We start from the raw sequence: 19,814 nt of genomic DNA, 5'->3' as shown, positions 1-19,814 counted from the left end.
GCCTTCGCCCCTCCATGGTCCTCACCTTGGACTCTGTCTTGCCCCCGGGCCGTCCGCCCGAGTCCCCCTTTTTGGACTCTGCCTTGCCCCCGGGCCGTCCGCCCGATACCCCTTCCTGGTCCTCTGCCTTGCCCCCGGGCCGTCCGCCCGAATTCCCCTTTTTGGACTCTGCCTTGCCCCCCGGGCCGTCCGCCCGAGACCCCTTCCTGGTCCTCTGCCGTGCCCCTGGGCGGTCAGTTCAGTCCCGTCCTCCTGACCCCCTCCACCCACCCTGGTGGCTTAGTGATGCGTCCCTCCTCCGGACCCCCTCCACCCACCCTGCTTGGGGTTTTGGACTTTTTTTTGTTTTGTTTTGGGACGTCTGGGATCCGTCCCTTGAGGGGGGGGTACTGTTAGGATCTGTCTGTGTTGGTGTTTTTCTTGTCTTTTTCTATCTTTGGGTTTCCTGTTTTATTTTGTAAAGTGTTCACCCCCGTTTCCTGCCTCTTTGCTTTCTGTCTGTTTCCCTCCCCGATTACCCGATTGTGTTCACCTGGTACCTCTGTGTTTTCTCCTCCCTCCTCACCTGTCTCGTGTTTATGTGATTAGTCCTGGGTGTATTTAAGTTCTGGGTTTTCTGTCTCTCTTTGTCGGGTTGTCTTGTGTAATGACCAGTTCATCGGTGAGTGTTCTGTTCTGTCTCTGTTTATGGTATATTTGTAGCCTTGAAATAAAGGAGTTATTTTCGTTATATCTGCATTTGGGTCCTGATTCCTGCACACCGTAACAATAGCAGTGTATTCTTTTCTTTTATTTTGCACAATACATTTTTCATAAAGAAAGCAAGAACATGTGGACTTGAATACAAGGCGTGCTTTCTTTTAAAATACATATAACAACAAACCTATACAATCTGCCTCATTTTGAAGCCCCAGAAGAGCTTTTTTTTCTCCACTGCAGGATTTGCATAGAGTGATGTCAAAGGGGCGTGTCAGTCAGGATTAGTTGCTGAGAAGATCGAGTAGTCGCTATGGATACATCTTTTATAGTTTTCCAATAGTTGGTCCTGTGTGGAGGTAATGCTGAGTAGTTTCCAGTACTTTACTCTGTTTTGTTTTGTTTGCGGTCCCATTTTCTCACCTAATTTGCAAGTAAGAGGCACTTGGGAAGTACACTTTATAATGGACTTCATTGGACACTGGATAACATATTCCATTTTATTGTTTTTAAATGTTCTGGTAAGTTTGACTGTTAGCTTATATATTGCAGCACACAGCAAAAAGTCAGTTGTTGAATTAACTCTTACAGAGTTTATATTGCTCACTGAAGAGTTACATTAACACTTTTAAACTAGTTAAATATTTAACACTATGCCAGAGTTACTTCTTTAACTCTCAAAACTGAGTTAAAGTAACACTAAGGGATTAAACAACTATCACTGCTCTGAGTTAAAAGAAAAAGTTAACTATGTCTCAAGTGTTAGTTTGTACTCTGAGAAAGTGTTAACATTATTTTAATTGTAATATATATCGTCTGTTGTCGACTTGTGTGTATCATTTTCATAATTATTTAATTTTATATTAAATGTGTGGAATATGTACTATAGGTTGTGGAAACAAATCTGTCTCTGGGACAATTAAGTATCATTTGAATGCTTCGACATTTGCTTGTCAATGCATATTTCACTCGCACAAGAAACAAGTTATTTCCTTATTTTGTATGGCTCATCAGGTGTTAAATACTACATCCTCACATGACCCTTCATCTGGAAATACAGTGAATGCAAGCAGACAGTTTGCAGACATCATCTCAGGGCAGCAAACACTTCCCTCCTGGTATAACACATCTATTCATGATGTGCTGAAGCATGGGACCAACTCTCATAACAGATGGCAAACACAGATGGCTTTCACAAAAACGGTTTATTCATTTGAAGTGAAAGAAAACACAGTACCAGGTTAGTAATCAAAGAAGAGATGCTCCCCTTTCCCTATTGATCAAATACATGATGTTCATTGATTTGATTTTGAGTAGAAAAGGATATTCTTTTAATTCATGTTATTTTACTTATGATTATAAATACTATCATCATTATTAATATTTAGGATAGTGTAGTTTGTTCTCGTTTGGCCAATGCTGTTACCAATGTTTTATTTGTATTCTACGGTCACTAGATCACCCAGTGATTGTGCATTATGTGTTGACAGGAACAGTTGTGGGAAAGGTGGGAACAGTGTTTGAGGCTCTCACGCCTATCAAATACTCAGTGCAGGAGGATGACGGGGAGAACCTGTTCCTCCTCAACCCGTTCTCAGGGGAGTTCCTTTTGTCCCGCAGCCTGGATTTTGAAGCACAAAGATTCTACATACTCACTGTGGTGGTGCAGCAGGGGGATTCTAAGGTGTCCAGTGTCAGGGTGTACTTCAATGTGCTGGATGTGAATGCCAACCCCCCTGTTTTCAGCCAGGATACCTTTTCTGCATTACTGCTAGAAGACACAGTGGTTGGAACTTGCTTCCTGGCCTTGATTGTGTCAGATAAAGATGATGGTAAGTGCAAGTGAAATGTAAAATAATTTAACATACAGTATGTCACACACAAAGTAGCATCCACACACTGCTGGTAACTGGTACTGGCACCTTACCTTTTCTTTCTTACTGTATTACTTTGCAGTTTGTCCTCATCAGTTTTCATCAGTAAGTTTGTTTTTAAGCCTCTTGTGGTAAAGTCAAAAATAATTGACTTTACAGTTCTTAGATGAAATAGTTTTTCAACACATTAATACTTTAAAGTCTATTTTTCACAATTGCTCATAGACTACAAATACACCTTTTTTCACATGCTGCTGCAAATGGAGGATTTTAGATCTGTGCAATTAATTGGTGTAAAATACAAAGTTTAGCCATGTATGACAGCATTTGTATATTCTCTTTACTTAGCATCAACCACATCTACATCGTTCAATTTATCATAGCAATAAAAAGGGTTGCAATGAAAAAATGTCTTCTTATTAATTGGATTGACCTGCCCAGCCCAATCTGCAAGTCCAGAAAAGCATGTAAGACTGTGAAAATGAAACCTTCCAGGTTTTAAGTGCGAAATAGCATGATTATTATTCACACATTTCTTAGTGAGACACATTTGGCAAGTCAAATCCAGACATGATCACACATGTTGTTTATCTTTGTGTTATTTATTTATTGTATTGTGTCTTGCTGAAAATCCAAAATGTAGTTGGCACATTTTAGTTTTACATTTGCCACTGAATTTATTTTCTTAGTATCTTTGTTTTTGCTAATGCACAACAGTTTAGTATTAGCATACAGTATATGTGAAGCAGCGAACAGGTCATAATGTCAGTACGTCATGTGCAAAGTGCAGGAATTGTTCCTTTATAAATATTTTATTTTTAAAGACATTTCATAATTTGTGTTCATCATGGATTATTTTCCCTCTCTGCCAGGCGACAATGGAGCCTTGAAACTAACAGTGGCCGGTGGAGCTGATGAAGGAATGTTCTTCATAAACAGAGCTGGTAGTTTGTGCCTGAAAACAGAGTTAGACAGAGAAAGACAGCCCTTCTACAATCTGACTGTGACAGCCAATGACTGTGTCCAGCCTGTGTATTTACAGTTCACCACCACAGCAAATGTTATTGTGGTGGTTGGTGATATCAATGACAATGCTCCATCGTTTATGTCAGCCAAAACAATCAGCATACCAGAGGACACTGCACTTCATTCTGTTATAATGACTCTGCATGCTGAGGATAAAGACACCGGATCAAATGGGGAAGTTTTATATTATTTAAACAACACTTCCAGTGGCATATTTAGCATCGATAACAGGAGTGGAAAAATATACCTGGAGGAGGCATTGGACAGAGAACAAGTAGATACAATGACTATTACTGTTACAGTCACTGATAAAGGGTCACCCAGGATGGCTACCACAGGGAACATAACGGTGCACGTAGAAGATGTTAATGACCATGACCCCAAGTTCTCTCAAAGCACCTTCAGCCTGACAATCAGAGAGGACGCCCCGAGAGGAACCAGCCTGTTTCAGGTTCAGGCTCTCGATCGGGACATTGGAATAAATGGACAAGTGCTGTACATATTGACTCAGACGAGTCCGTTTGTTGTGGACTCTGTTCGAGGTGTCATCACAGTCATGGAAAAACTGGACAGGGAGAGGAATTCAAACTACACCCTGATCATAACAGCTGTAGATCAGGGTGACATATACAGATCTTCTACTGCTGCTATCAGTCTCACAGTGTTGGATGTCAACGACTTTGCACCTATCTTTACTCCTCAAACACTAACCTTACATGTAATGGAGAATGAGGAGGCACCCTCTCAGCTGACACATCAGGTGCTCTTGTTAACTGAACACTTCATTAAATGTTGACTACATAATGTTTTGATGCTAACTTCTAGTTGTCATTTTTTTATCTAGATCTCGGCATTGGATGAAGATTTAGGTATCAACAGCCTGCTTACCTATTTTATACATACAGGAAATAGTGACGGTTTTTTCTCCGTTATTCCCAATGGCACGTTTCAAATTGTACACAGCCTGGACAGAGAGAAGGAATCCTTGTACTCCGTTACCATCATTGCTGTTGATTCAGGTGATTAAGGCCAACGATAAATGTGATCAACTTTATCATATGTTTGTTCTGTCAGTTTCACTTCAAACTGTGTGACAAATCTTTATTTACTTTGTCATTTGAAGGATTACCACCTCTAACAGGAACACTAACTCTACACGTCATAGTGGATGATGTCAATGATAACAGTCCAGAGTTTTCGGAGGAAGTCTACAACACCATAGTGTCCGAGGGCTGCTCCACAGGCACCGTGTTTGCCATGATAACAGCATCAGACATTGATGAAGGTCTCAATGGGGAAATAAGGTGAAATGTCAAATTTGTCTCTCAAATTTAGACAGCAATGTTGATAAGTAATGTGTATACTAGTCAACATACTTAGGTATTGAAGGCTTAAGTTACACATTTTTGTCCGTGACCTTGTTTGGTATCATGTTTCTTGACAATAGTAGCGTAACATTAGGATTAACATTTCTGACACATTGGTCTTTCTTGAGTATTTACTCATTATACTGCATAAGATACTCTGGAAAAGTTCTTAGATTCTATATACAATATATTGATCGATACATAATCCTTGAAAACTATAACATCTTTTCACACATCTTAAGGTATTCCATGGAAAACCTTGATGTGCCTTTCGCGATTGAAGAAACATCTGGAGAGCTGTTAACAACCAAAGTCCTGGACAGGGAGACAGTAGCCATTTACAGGTTGATGGTGATTGGCAGTGACAAGCATCCTACTCAGCCTATGTCAAGCTCAGTGCTGGTTACTGTGCTCATCGGAGATATTAACGACCACGGGCCCCAGTTTTTGAACAGCCCATATGTGGCCTATGTACCCACAGAGATGGCTCCAGGTGAGAGTTTTCACTTCCACTTGACAGTTATTTATTCCACCCTGGATAACATGGACTTGAGTTTTATTTTGTTTATGTTTTTTACCCTTACAGGTTCAGTTGTTTGTGCATTAAGAGCAACTGATGAAGATACTGAGATGAACGCAGAACTACATTATTCGTTATATGGACAAAGTTCAGATCTGTTTTCCATCCAACCCTACAGCGGCACTGTATTCACTTCCAGTGCTCTCTGGAGAACGGAAGCTATCGTTGTCAATGTACATGTGGAAGATGCTGGAGAAAATCCTAAATTTGATGTCACTACGATCAGCATCAGGTTTCAGAATGCCTCTGAGTTTCCAGAGATTAATGTGAGTGTCATCAGCGGTTTTCTCTCTGAGGACACGCCAGTCGGAACGTTAGTGGCAGTTGTCTCTGCAGCAAGCATCAGAGCTGAGCCTGTCTTTTTTTATCTAGCTTCTGGAAACTTAGAAGACATGTTTCATGTCGAGCAAGCGAGTGGAGTTTTGACTGTGGAGAACCCTCTGGATTATGAGAACAAAAAGGAGTTTACTTTGTTGGTAGAAGCACGAGACTCTGGCTCGCCTCCTTTCTCATCATTTGCAGAAATTCCCATAAACATCAGTGATATAAATGATAACTTCCCTCACTTCACCCAAGCAGTGTACAGGTGTGAAGTCTTTGAGAACTCCCCACCATCCTGGGTCTGTGATGTTCTTGCCATTGACGCTGATTCAGGCAGCTATGGCACAGTGCAGTACAATATAACAGAAGGAAACACAGATGGTTTTTTCACAATTGACCCTGAAAATGGTTTATTGAGCACCACAGCAAGTTTAGACAGAGAACATATCCCGGAATTTAATTTAACAGTTGAAGCTGCAGAGCTAAACACCCCTCTTCACAAAGACACCGTAACTGTTATCGTTGTTGTTTTAGACAGAAATGACAACGCACCTCGCTTTTCACAGATTTTTCTTACCGAGGTCATTGAGGATTCCCCAGTTGGACACACAATTTTACAAGTCACCTCAGCCGATGATGATACTGGTGCCAATGCAGTAATCTATTACTCCATAATTGACCAAAGTGATGATTTGACATTTAATATTGGTTTCACTAGTGGCTTCATCACTGTTGGAAGACTTATGGACAGGGAGTTGAAAGATCATTATATCTTGAAAGTAAATGCAAATGATTCAGCATGGAGCATCAGCACTGAAGTCACTATAATCATTGTAGATGTCAATGATAATGAACCAGTATTCTCTAATCCTTTTTACAGCATTGTACTCACTGAAACAAAAGCTAAAGAGGTGTTTGTTATGCAGGTTTTTGCAACAGATGCAGACATGGGGCAGAACTGTGAGATCGTATATGCTATAGAACATGAACATGAGCAGTTTTGGGTGAATGCTTCATCTGGTGAGATCTATACTAAGCAACCATTGATGTTACATAATTCTGCTTTCGAAATCTATGAGTTTACAGTTATTGCTTTGGATTGCGGCAGTGTTCCTCTGTACAGCACTGCCACAGTCACAGTGAGATTAGAGCCATATAACTCCTACCCACCAATGTTTTTAGCTTTCAAGCCTCTTATTGCTATCCCGCATAACATGGCTGTTGGTACTGAGGTGGTCCAGTTAACAGCAATAGATCAGGATGTCAGTAACACCAGCATTGGTATTGAATATTTTTTGGATGGAGGTAATGCATCGGATTTCTTCTGGATCCAAGCGGACAATGGAAAAGTAAGGTTAAATCACTCTTTGGTTGAGAGTGTAAATATGTATTACACTTTATTAGTTATTGCAAAAGATCAGGGCTTCCCTTCTTTGTCATCACATAGTGAAATCACTTTGGAAATTACTGGGAGAAATCAATTTTCTCCAAGCTTTAGAGAGCCAGATGTCATTTTCTCTGTCCCTGAGGACTTGCCGACAGGATCGGTAATTGGGAAAATTCTAGCAGAAGATGGGGATTATGGTCCCAATGGAGCAATCATGTACTGTATTACCCCTGACCATAAATATTTACCGTTCTCTGTAGGAGAAGCATCTGGGCTGTTAAAATTGATCAGAGAGCTTGACTTTGAAAAAGAAAATATTTATTATCTCCAAATCACAGCCCTGGATGGAGGCTGGGTCTCTAAAACTGGAACGGTAAATGTTACTGTGGTAGTTATGGATGTGAATGACAATCCTCCAGTCTTTTCATCCTCAGAGTATATTACATCAGTGCCTGAAAACTCTGAAATTGGAACAAATGTCCTATTTGTGAAGACAACAGATGCTGATGCAGGTGCGCAGATAGCCTACTCTTTTATTGCTGGCCATGTGGATAAATTTGCAATTGATTCAAATAATGGCACAATCATCACTTTGGATGTATTTGATTATGAGCAAGAGCAAATGTTTGATCTGACAATCAAAGCTTTAAACAATGGTCGTCATACTTTATTTAGTTTAGCACACGTTGTCATCCACATCTCAGATGTTAATGAGTATACACCTATATTCAGAAAAAAAGAATATAACTTTTCTGTATTTAAAAATGCTGCCCTTGGAACTAGAATTGGAAAAATAACAGCTACAGATTATGACCAAGGCCCTGCAGGTCAGGTGTTTTACTTGATGTTTGGTCAAAACAAACATATGGGCTTTGAAATTAACAAACAATCTGGAGAAATATACACAACTGGCAGTTTGAGAAAACAAGGCAACAGTCACGTAGTTTTGAAAATTCTAGCGAAGAACTCTGGTGTTATCACTGGCATGGATGAAGACGAGGCTTTGGTCCACATCAGTGTCATCGACACAAACGATGCACCAGTTTTTACCTCTGAACTTTATTTGGCCAATGTTGAAGAAGATAGCCCGGTTGGGACATCTGTGATAACTGTGAGTGCTCTAGATGAGGACTCTATCTTGGACTGGAATAGTTTCTTCTTCAGTATTGAAAATGGAAACACAAACTTCTCTTTTGCCATTGATTCATCAAGTGGTGTTATTTCAGTAAACTCTACACTTGACAGAGAGCTGTGGCCAGTTTATAATCTGACTGTTACAGCCACTGATAATGGCTCTCCACCATCCACTGGAACTACTAATGTGATTGTCACTATTGATGATGTTAACGACAACACTCCCATACTCACACTCACTGAGGCTCAAGTGAAGGAAAATCAACCTCAAGGCACATTAATTGCAACTTTAAATGCATTTGATTCTGATTTGCCACCAAACCAGGGACCTTTTACTTACTGGTTGGTTAACCTTTCAACGGGTACTGCTTTTTCCCTGACTCCTGATGGAGTTTTATTTACCACACGGACTATCGATCGGGAACAAATCTCTTCCTATCGAGTCCTGGTGGCCGTTAGAGATGCAGGGGTCCCCCCACTTTCATCAACAACAATGATCCACATCAAGATCATGGATGAGAACGATAACCCTTCACTGCCTAGAAATATCTTCATCGAGGTGAAATACTTTGGCAGTGCTTTCCATGGAGGCCTGATCGGTAACGTCCATCCTGAAGATCAGGATGAGTCTGATACATTCTACTGCGCCATCAAAAGTGGACAACTTAATATGTTTACAATACCTAACGGCACATGTGAGCTGATGTCATCTCCTTTTCAAGGTGAGGCTACATTAAACATCACTATCGAGGCTACAGATCAGCTTCACTTCCCAGTCAACAACAGCATCTATGTAAACTACAAAGGTTTCACTAATGCTACTTTAGACAGCTGCATACTATTTTATGTGTCATCATCCTCGATGGAAGAGTTTATGTCTAATAAGTATTTGCGCTTTGTGAAAGCTTTAGACAGTCTGTTTAACCTTCAGGCCTCTAAGACTCATGTATTTGGAATCAAGCATCTTGGCAGTGAGATCCTTCTATTGGCAGCGGCGAAAAATTACAACGGTCAATATCTTAGCAAAGAGGTGGCCAGTGGTATCTCTGTAGGTCATAGGAGATTACTGGAGGCTCAAAGCAATGTGAAGATTACTCGCATCACAACTGATCCATGTCTCACCAGCCCATGTCAAAACGGGGCAACATGCAACAAAAACATTTACATCAGCCGGGATGTTGCTGTCCTGGAAAGCTCAGCAGTCATCTTTGTGTCACCCCAGAAAGAGATTTTTAATTGTACATGTCCATCTGGCTTCACTGGGGAATTGTGTGAAGAGGACACTGATGAATGTGAAGCAAATCCTTGCAAAAATAAAGGCACATGTGTGAATACTCCAGGAAGTTTCTACTGTCACTGTCAGAGCGGTTTCTCTGGCTTGTTCTGCTCTCCTGATGAAGACAAATGCCTGAAAGTGAAGTGCCAAAACGGTGGAACTTGTATTCCCACGCAGGATGGATATCACTGTCGCTGTGTGCCTGGATTTGAGGGTAGCCTTTTAAATATTTAAAAACGTTATGCATGAATAGTTTTCAGAATTTCTTAAAAAACTGGGCTAGTTTTGTTTTGTTTTCCAGGAGAAATGTGTGAGCAGCCAACAAACCACTGTAGGTCAGGCCCTTGTGTTGAGGGCAGCTGCACCAATTCACAGACTGGATTCTCTTGTCAATGTCCCTTTGGTAAGAAATATGCATAAAGAGGGAGCTTTAATGTCAAAGTTCATCAGATGGGAACATTTACATTTGTAGTATTTGCTTTCCTGCTAGAGTTAGCAGTTGGTAAGGTTAGTTTAGCACAGACTCTTGGAACAGGACGAAGACACTGGCTTTGTAAAAGAGCAACAAAATCCAACTCATGAAACTTTATTGAAAGCTATTGTGGGGATCATTATTTGTGATTCCCACGATACTTTTCCAGGTTTCTCTTTTTCGTTCTCTATATGTTATCTGTCCCTTGTCATAAGCATACATGAGTGGAACACTCTTCCAAGAGAAACTGTCTGAAATTGTGGGCCATTTTCTCATATTAAAGGAAAAAACAGTCTGGAGCATAACCCCTTTTAAAATGTTCATTCTTGCACTTGTTAAACTTAGCTAATGGGGTGTTAGCTTAAAGGCATTACATTTAATTGACAGAATATGATATTGTTACTGATGTTATATTACCACTTTCCTCAAGAAGGTGAAAATGTGTAATTTGCAGCTTTAATTATTATTTTTAATTTAAGGAAATATTCCTTAAACTTTTCAACCTGACAGAGATAAAATATTCAAGCAGCCTGTTTCATTTTAGGAGTAAGTGGAGTCCATTGCGAGGAGCACAGTTATGGCTTTGAGGAGCTATCCTTCATGGAGTTTCCCCCGTTGGATCGCAGGACAAATTTAATCTCTCTAGAGTTTGCAACAGTACAGAGGAAGTCTCTGCTCCTGTATAACCATGGAGGATCATCCAGCAGGGAGTTCTTTGCACTGGAGATACTGGATGGGGCCATACATCTCTCTTATGACCTTGGCTCTGGACCTGTGAGGCTACACACAAACAAACAAGTGGCAGACGGATATTTCCACAGTGTCACTGCCAGGAGGATTGGGAATGTGAGTTTTACATATGTCAATACATATACGCAATGTTAATGAGTTGGCTTTTTACATTTTGAAATGAGAGAAGTCAATCTAAATAGTCAATCTGATAGAAGCAATATTTCCATTTAACAGATGGGTTCTTTGCATGTGGACAACTGCACAGATGAAGAGAACACTGGATTCTGTTTTTCACAAAGTGATGGCAGTAGCTTGAAGAGGTAGCAGTAAGATAGTAATCAGTACTTACACACAATACACAGCCTATTTGTTGGTTATATTTGATGTTTATTAATCTCATGTCTTTTCAGAACACTAGATGTTGGCAGTAACATGACGTTTGGAGGAACCAATACTTTTGAATCTGTTTTACTGCATCCTGGTCAGATTAAAACCCATGACTTTGTTGGATGTATTCGTAACACTCATGTGAATGGCATCTTGCTGAGACCTTCAATGGCTCTAGCAACATATAACATCCTTAATAGGTAATTTAATATGCACAATACATTTTTCCAATGTAAGAATAAACTGTGAGGTTTACTTATGTTTATGTCCACATTTCCACAAATGATTTGTGTCATAATCTTTTTGCTTAATGAAGGTGTCCTCGGACAACAGCATCACCATGTCATAGCAACCCATGTAAAAACGGCGGTGTGTGCCATGACCTTTGGTCATATTCTATTTGTGAGTGCAAAAGCATTTTTACTGGAAGCAACTGTGCTAAGGGTAAATATACCTTTTTATACCCAGGGCTGATTTGAAATGTATTTTCTTATTTTTAATACAAATTAAACATGTTCTGTCTTTTTCAATAGAAATGTCAGAGGAGCTTGTATTGCGATTTAATGGGAATGAATACATTGAGTATGTCATAAAGGAGAGATTCAAGAGAGACTATCTGCTGAAAGGATTGCTGGATGATAACAAAGAGGAAAACAGCAGAGACCAAAGAGTGGTTGAAATCAAGTTCAAGACCCAAGAAGATGGGGTCTTAATATCTGTTGTTGAAAAGATAGGATTCTCTATGCTAAAGGTAGGCATGAACACACTTATCCAGAGATTACATACATATATATTACTACATATATTTGAAGTGTGTAATAGCTTGTTCCTTCTGTCTAATACAGATAAAAGACAGAAGGCCTGTGTACATTTTCAAAGATACACTGTCAGGACACGAGTCAGAGTTCCCTCTGGACTCTCCTGTGGCTGACGGAGTGTGGCATGTCCTCACTTTGCTCAGCAACGGACAGACTACCTTTCTGCTTCTAGATAATACATCAGCCTTAAACATCACTGAGCACAGGATGGATCTCTCTCCTGTTCGTGTGGAAAAGATTATTCTTGGTGCAGCTGTGACAGGTGATTCAAAGCTCCAACAGTCTGATTAATCAGGTCGAATCTGAAGGAAAAGATAATCTTTGTTGCGCGTAAACTAAAGAGATCATTTTAGGGCGTGATCCTCAGATGATCAGGGTCTTATCTCTATCTATATAGTCAGTCTGATACGGGGAGTGAAGCAGGTAGGACCCAAACGCAGATAATACTGATAATACCTTTATTTCAAGGGCTCTTATCGAAAATATCACATAGAAACACAAAACACTCCACGGTGAACTCAGTCACAAACAAAAGACGAACCAACACTGAACACAGGAAGAGACAAGACTAAATACATGGAGGGGTAATCACAAGATGAGAAACAGCCGGGCAGGGGAGGAGAAACACAAGGGCCACAGGTGAACACAATCAGACACACTAGGGAAACACCAGGGAAACTAGACACACCAGGGAAACTAACGACAGGAGGAAAAACACAGGGAAAAGGACCAGACAATAACCCAGGAGGAAAACATGACAGGGAGAACAGCAAAACACCCAAACCTAGACATAAAAACGTGACATAACATGAATATCGTAACAGAACCCCCCCCTCAAGGGACGGATACTATACGTCCCTAAACACCAACAAAAAAGAATCCAAAACGTCCAGCAGGGTGGATGGAGGGGGTCCGGAGGACGGGCCTTGACTGACAGCCCAGGGCACGGCAGAGGACCAGGAAGGGGTCTCGGGCGGACGGCCCCGGGGGAAAGGCAGAGTTCGAGGAGGGGGTCTTGGGCGGACGGCAAGGGGGCAAGGCAGAGTTCGAGGAGGGGGTCTCGGGCGGACAGCCCGGGGGCAAGGCAGAGTCCAAAAACGTGCGAAGACCACAGCGGGCGAACCCAGGGGACCTGGCACTAGGGCGAAGGCAGCGGCAGGAAGAGTCAGGGGGCCGGGTCCGAGGGCGAGGACCACGACCGGGAAAGTCAGGGGGCCGGGCTCGAGGGCGAAGACAGTGGCACTCAGGGGGCCGGGCCCGAGGGCGAAGACCGGACAGCTCTGGAGGCCGGGCAGGAGCCGGTGTTGACCGGACAGGATCCGGAGCCGGTGGGACAGGTGTCGGCAAGATCCCCCACGGAAGGAGAGCAGTCGGCGGAATCTCCAACGGCACAGGAGATAGGGTTGGCAGGACCCCCGGCAGAAGAGTAGTCTGCGGGACCTCCAACGGCACAGGACATAGGGTTGGTAGGACCCCCGGCAGAAGAGTAGTCGGCGGGGCCTCCAACGGCACAGGACATAGGGTTGGCAGGACCCCCGGCAGAAGAGTAGTTGGTGGGACCTCCAACGGCACAGGACATAGGGTTGGCAGGACCCCTGGCAGAAGAGCAGTCCGCGGGACCTCCAACGGCACAGGACATAGGGTTGGCAGGACCCCCGACAGAAGAGTAGTCGGCGGGGCCTCCAACAACACTTGGGTAGGGACTCGAGAGAGGACTTGAGAGGGAACTCGAGAGGAGACTTGAGAGTTGACTTGAGAGGTGACTTGAGAGGGGACTCGATAGGGAACTCGAGAGGAGACTCGAGAGAGGGCTTGAGAGGGAACTCAAGAGGTGACTTGAGAGAGAACTCAAGAGGTGACTTGAGAGAGAACTCGAGAGGTGACTTGAGAGAGAACTCGAGAGGTGACTGGAGAGGGGACTCGAGAGGGAACTCGAGAGGAGACTCGAGAGGGAACTCGAGAGGAGACTCGAGAGAGGGCTTGAGAGGGAACTCGAGAGGTGACTTGAGGTAACTCGAGAGGGGACTTGAGAGGGGACGCGAGAGGGAACTCGAGAGGGGACGCGAGAGGGGACGCGAGAGGGAACTCGAGAGGGAACTCGAGAGGGGACTCGAGAGGGGATGCGAGAGGGAACTTGAGAGGGGACTCGAGAGGAGACTTGAGAAGAGACTCGAGAGGGGACCTGAGAGGGAACTCGAGAGGGGACTCGAGAGGGGACTAGAGAGGAAACTTGAGAGGGGACTTGAGAGAGGACTTGAGAGAGGACTCGCGTCGGTCGGTACACCGACAAGACACGGGGAGCTGGCGTCGGCTGGAGAGCCAACGGGAGACGAGGTGCTGGAGTCGGCCGGTAAGCCGACAGGACTCTGGGAGCTGGCGTCGGCTGGAGAGCCAACATGAGACGAGGTGCTGGAGTCGGCCGGTACGCCGACAGGACTCGGGGAGCTGGCGTCGGCCGGTAAGCCAGTCCTGGAGCCGAAACTGGAGTCGGGACCATGGCTACTGGGGCAGGTACTGAAGCCGGAACCATGGCTGCTGGGGCCGGAACTGGGGTTGGAACCATGGCTGTGTGGGCCGGTTCTGTAGCCGGAACCATGGCTGCTGGGGCCTGTTCTGGAGCCCGAACCATGGCTGCTGGGGCCGGAACCAGGGCTGGAACCATGGCTGCTGGGGCCGGAACCAGGGCCGGAACCATGGCTCTTGGGGCTCGGGCTGCCAGCCTGGACTTGCGACTTCTTCTCTTAGAAGCCGCCTGAAGGCTCCGTGGACCTCCAAAAGCCAGACGAGTTCCAGAAAACGACTCCTGGACAGGAGCAGGAACTGGGGCAGAAGCATGGGTTGACTCCAGACGGAACCCACCGAGGCGTATGGTGCCAGGTTGGGAATTGGGAGACAGGGAGCTAGCATGCCTGGGGCTAGCAGGCCGGGAATCACACACCGAGAGGAAATTTGAAATCCAGCCAGGTAAGAATTTCACCAAGCCTGGTTTCTCCGTAGCCATCTGGCGCGCCTCTGCCAAAACAGCCTCTCGCTGCTGAACTCCGGACGCTCCCCTCCATTCACCATGGCTGCAAGCCAGCAAGCAGGTGAATGAATACAGCTCCCTTTGAAATGGATCATCTGCTGGGTCCATTTCTCGGTTGGTTCGTACTGATACGGGGAGTGAGGCAGGTAGGACCCAAACGCAGATAATACTGATAATACCTTTATTTCAAGGGCTCTTATCGAACATATCACATGGAAACACAAAACACTCCACGGTGAACTCAGTCACAAACAAAAGACGAACCAACACTGAACACAGGAAGAGACAAGACTAAATACAGGGAGGGGTAATCACAAGACGAGAAACAGCCGGGCAGGGGAGGAGAAACACAAGGGCCACAGGTGAACACAATCAGACAACTAGACACACCAGGGAAACTAACAACAGGAGGAAAAACACAGGGAAAAGGACCAGACAATAACCCAGGAGGAAAACATGACAGGGAGAGACATAACATGAATATCGTGACAGTCATTTCTCATTATCTCTTGTTGCTTCGTCATCATTTAAGTAATAACTTGCAGCAAATTTTTTAAATTAGGACCAAGCACCCAAGTTTTGCTGTTTAAGATCACTTATATTACAACCTGTATTTTTAAACGTACATGCATTTCTGTCTTTATCTCTTTATGCAGGGTTCACTGGATGTGTGCAGTACTTCACTGTGAGCGGTTACACTCTGCCTGTCAGTGGACACAGTGAGATGGTAGAAGTCAGGCCAAGTTCGACTCTTATCAAACCGGGCTGCAGCCCTCCAGCTGTCTGCCTCCCCTGCTCTGAGGAGGACACAGCCAGGGGGCATTGTCTCTCTGCACTCTGTCAAAACCGTCTGGGTGGGTGTGGACGTGCTGAGCAGAACACATCCTGCGTCTGTCTACATAACGTTTCTGACCATGCCTGTGATATCTGCCTCTCTACAACAGAGAGCCGTAACCAATGCCCTCAGGCCCAGGTCAGTGCGCACCTGTGGCTCCTAGCTTTGATTCTTCCTCTGATATCCATCCTTGTGATTATAGGAATTTGTTTTGCCGTTTACAAAGTGAGGCGTCACAAAGCAGAGGGTCAGACTGATAACTCGCAACAGAAAACAGAGCAAGGGACTGGCAATGTAGTGTTTTGCTTTGACGACAACAGAACGCTCACATATGCAGAAAACAAGAAACAAAACGTCCCGATAAGGGCAGATCAGCCGAGGTTGAAAGTGGAGTTTTACAGTGATGCAAGTTTGTCAAGTGTTCTGCCAGTGCCAAACAATGAGCTGGAGTATTATGAAATCGGCAGCATCTGTAGTGAACTTCATTCAGACACTGCCTCACTGACGCTCAGCTGGCACAAGCATTTGTACAGCACAAAGTGTGTGAAAGTTGAGCCGAAGCAGAGGGGAGATCTGAGGGGACTGTTAGCAGGATTTAAGAAAGAACACTCCAGTGAAGAGAGGGCAACATGTCAGACAAAGCCACAAGATATTGCTTTCTTAAATAAGCAGTTGTTGACTAAGATCGATTTACAGTATGCACCACTTTGTCACAAGAAGAGGTTGGAACTAGAGTTCCTGGATCCTGTACAATGCCTCACTCTTGAAGAAATTAGTAAACTAAACACTCCTCAGGACAAAACAATGTCACATCGAGAATCCCTGAGGTCTGGACCTACCAAGTCCCACACGTTGATCAATGGCTCTTCTGACAGTGAAACAGACAGCACATTCACCTGCTCGGAGTCTGAGTGTGGACAGTTTGCATGCAGCTTCAGACAACAAGGCATCCTACCTGTCAGCACATTCTTAAAGCACACCTGTCCCTCTGATGCAGGTCAGGATAAAGCTGAGAGTGCTCCCTCTAGTATGTTTGAGCAATGGGGAAATATTTTAAATATACACCTTCCTTTTAGCAGCTATGCTCCTGTATTTGAGGATATAGCATGTCTACCTACTGACCAAATGTATAGCTATGAAATGCAAAGCGACATAGAGGAAATTATTTGATGGCCATTATATAGGTGTTAACGATGGGTCAGGGGGAAAACATAAGTATTTCTGCAGTATGTTCTTCATTTACATTTTAGAAAAAACACAACTCATTCATTCATAATGTTAATGAGGGTCATCAATGTCCTGAGTAAGTCAAACGTATTATTCATAGATTTTGTAGCTGATTGACTGTATTGTCTTTTTGTAGGTAGCCTGGACATTATTTGTTGCATTTATTTGTTTACATCTCAACTGGGGACAACTGGGGAACAACAACTGGGGAACATCAAGACGATGTTTTGGAGAGAAATCCCTGCTCAATTAAAATTAAACCAGTTGATGAAAGAGAGATATTAAATATTGTTAAAAAAGGGGTCAGTGTTGGGCCCTAAATTGTTTATAGTGTACATCAATGACATCTGTAGAGTATCCAATGTACTGAAGCTAGTTTTGTTTGCTGATGATACAAATATATTCTGTTCTGGGGAGAATTTAGAACAGCTAGTGGAGAACATAGAAAATGAAATGCACAAATTAAAAACATGGTTTGACAAAAATAAACTATCATTAAACTTGAGTAAAACAAAATGAATGCTGTTCGGTAAACATAGAACAAAAACACAAATGCAAATACAAATAGATGGGGTTGAAATGGAAAGAGTCCATGAAATTAAATTTCTTGGGGTAATACTAGATGACACAATAAGTTGAAAATTACACATAAAACATGTACAATCAAAGCTGTCAAGAAGCATTTCCATACTAAACAAAGTAAAACAAGTTCTAGATCAGAAATAACTTCGCATTCTCTACTGTTCACTAGTCTTAATTATCTGAATTACTGTGCTGAAATCTGGGGCAATAACTACAAAAGTTCTATACATGCAGTATCTATTCTACAAAAAAAATCCATACGAATCATTCACAATGCCAAATACCTTGATCACACTAACAAATTATTCCTGCAGTCAAAATTGTTAAAATTCACAGACCTGGTAGAATTCCAAACGGCTCAAATCGTGTTTAAGGCTAATCATAACGTTTTACCAGGAAACATCCAAAAAGTATTCACTCAACGAGTGGGGGGATATAGTTCAAGGAGACAATTTCAATTCGAAAATTCATAGGGTCCGTACAACCAGAAGAACTTTTTGTATCTCAGCCTGTGGAGTGAGACTATGGAACAGTGTGAATGTGGAGCTAAAACGATGTCCAGACATTAACCAGTTCAAGAGGAAATACAGAGAAATTATTTTTCTCAAGGTACAGGGATGGGGAAGGTGTTTGACTATGTGTATGTATATATGTGTGAGTATGTAGGTGTGTATATGTATGTGTGCATATATGTATATCAGTGTATGTATGTATGTATATGTATATATGTCAATCAACAGGTAAAGTAGATTAATAATACTAATAATATCAATAATAATGCATACAAATTATAATTATTGCAGATTATAGATTATAAATAAATCATTTAGGGACAAGGGGGTGAGATTAAATAAATTATACTTCTTCTCACTCCTTTTCGAACACTAGATGTGGCACTGTTTATGTTGCTAATGCTGTTGTTGTAAATGTCTTTTTTTGTTTTGATTTCTCTTACATGACTATGCACTGCAACATTTGTTTTGTAATTATTTATTTTACTTGTTCGAAATAAATGAATGAAACAATGAATCAATCTCAGGTTCATGGCACTTGTTTAAACAACCCTGAAGTTAACTTGCTAATCACAAATCCTGCTTCGTAGTACCGGCATACTCTTTACATGATGTTGTAATGTGAGGTGCAGGTAATAAAACTGCACAATCGGAGAGGGTTTTCTTGGAAGAATAATAGGCATTTTATTTTTAGCCTTCAACCAAAAAACATTAGACAGTGAGTAGTTTAAAGGTGGGGTAGGTAAGTTTGAGAAACCGGCTCGAGATACACTTTTTGTTACATTCCATTGAATGCTCTTAACATCCCGATAGCAATGAATATCTTAAGTGCTTTGACACAACATCCATAAAAAAATGTCATCTGTGGAAGCCGTAATAATGTAAAAAGTACAACCAATCCGTTTAGCCGGCAGATTGGATTGCCGCCCTGTCTGTCAGCCTTCCATCTCGTGCACGCACAAATGTATCTCGTGCCCTCATTGGGCGTGCCGTTATTGGGCGTGCATTGCAGCAGTACTTCAATGACTCGCCAGCAACAGGCGGCCACTTTCACCAGTCTGCTGACGTCATGTGCACGTTCATGTGTGTTGGAGGAGGTGCTCTGTAAGGAAGTCTGAAGGGGCGGATTCTTTTCGGCTGTGTACTTTCAAATTTTAGTGCACTCGAGCCGGTTTCTGAAACGTACCTACCCCACCTTTAAACAGAGAAATAAACATTGTTTCCTACATCTAACAAAATCATCAAGGCCTAAGTCTATTCATTATTTTGTTTACACAAATACTGTACCTTCAAAACAAAAAATATCTGCATAAAACGGTTAGTATTTCAGTTAATTGGCCAACATTGATCACATTTGATGCCCCGGCCACACGAGGACGAAAACGGTCGTTTGCGTTACTGTTTAGTGTCATATAGACCGTTCGGCCACACGAGGACGACAGAATACGGCACTAAACGACTGCGGAAACGATAACGGGTCCCAAGGTGGATAGAACGGCATACGCAACGCTCTGGGGGGTCCAGCGGCTCCGTGTGTACGCCCTATACGATCATTTTCTGATC

The 19,814-nt window shown here is 42.9% G+C and overlaps 1 protein-coding gene across 3 annotated transcripts; it reads left to right on the top strand.

The window, feature by feature from the left end:
- Nucleotides 1-1,718: 1,718 nt before the first annotated feature.
- LOC117540449 (protocadherin Fat 4) lies at nucleotides 1,719-18,463 on the top strand. 3 transcript variants are annotated; one of them, XM_034207127.1, is made up of 16 exons: nucleotides 1,719-1,936; nucleotides 2,187-2,528; nucleotides 3,443-4,356; nucleotides 4,441-4,615; nucleotides 4,720-4,900; nucleotides 5,206-5,456; nucleotides 5,550-9,875; nucleotides 9,963-10,064; nucleotides 10,678-10,979; nucleotides 11,100-11,185; nucleotides 11,276-11,452; nucleotides 11,569-11,696; nucleotides 11,786-12,003; nucleotides 12,098-12,332; nucleotides 15,752-16,068; nucleotides 17,294-18,463. In XM_034207127.1, exons 1-16 carry the CDS (start codon nucleotides 1,882-1,884, stop codon nucleotides 17,408-17,410), a joined length of 7,926 nt encoding a protein of 2,641 aa, XP_034063018.1. In that variant the 5' UTR covers nucleotides 1,719-1,881; the 3' UTR covers nucleotides 17,411-18,463. The 3 variants fall into 3 exon arrangements, 2 of the variants coding, with proteins under 2 accessions (XP_034063018.1, XP_034063017.1); XR_004568170.1 differs by lacking the exon at nucleotides 17,294-18,463 and having other exon boundaries at nucleotides 12,243-12,332; nucleotides 15,752-15,791; XM_034207126.1 differs by having other exon boundaries at nucleotides 15,752-17,436.
- Nucleotides 18,464-19,814: the final 1,351 nt, after the last annotated feature.

Source organism: Gymnodraco acuticeps, unplaced genomic scaffold (assembly GCF_902827175.1).
Source record: "Gymnodraco acuticeps unplaced genomic scaffold, fGymAcu1.1, whole genome shotgun sequence".
NCBI lineage: Eukaryota > Metazoa > Chordata > Actinopteri > Perciformes > Bathydraconidae > Gymnodraco > Gymnodraco acuticeps.
Note: the sequence above shows the minus strand (reverse complement) of the source record. Positions and strands in the feature narration are given on the sequence as shown.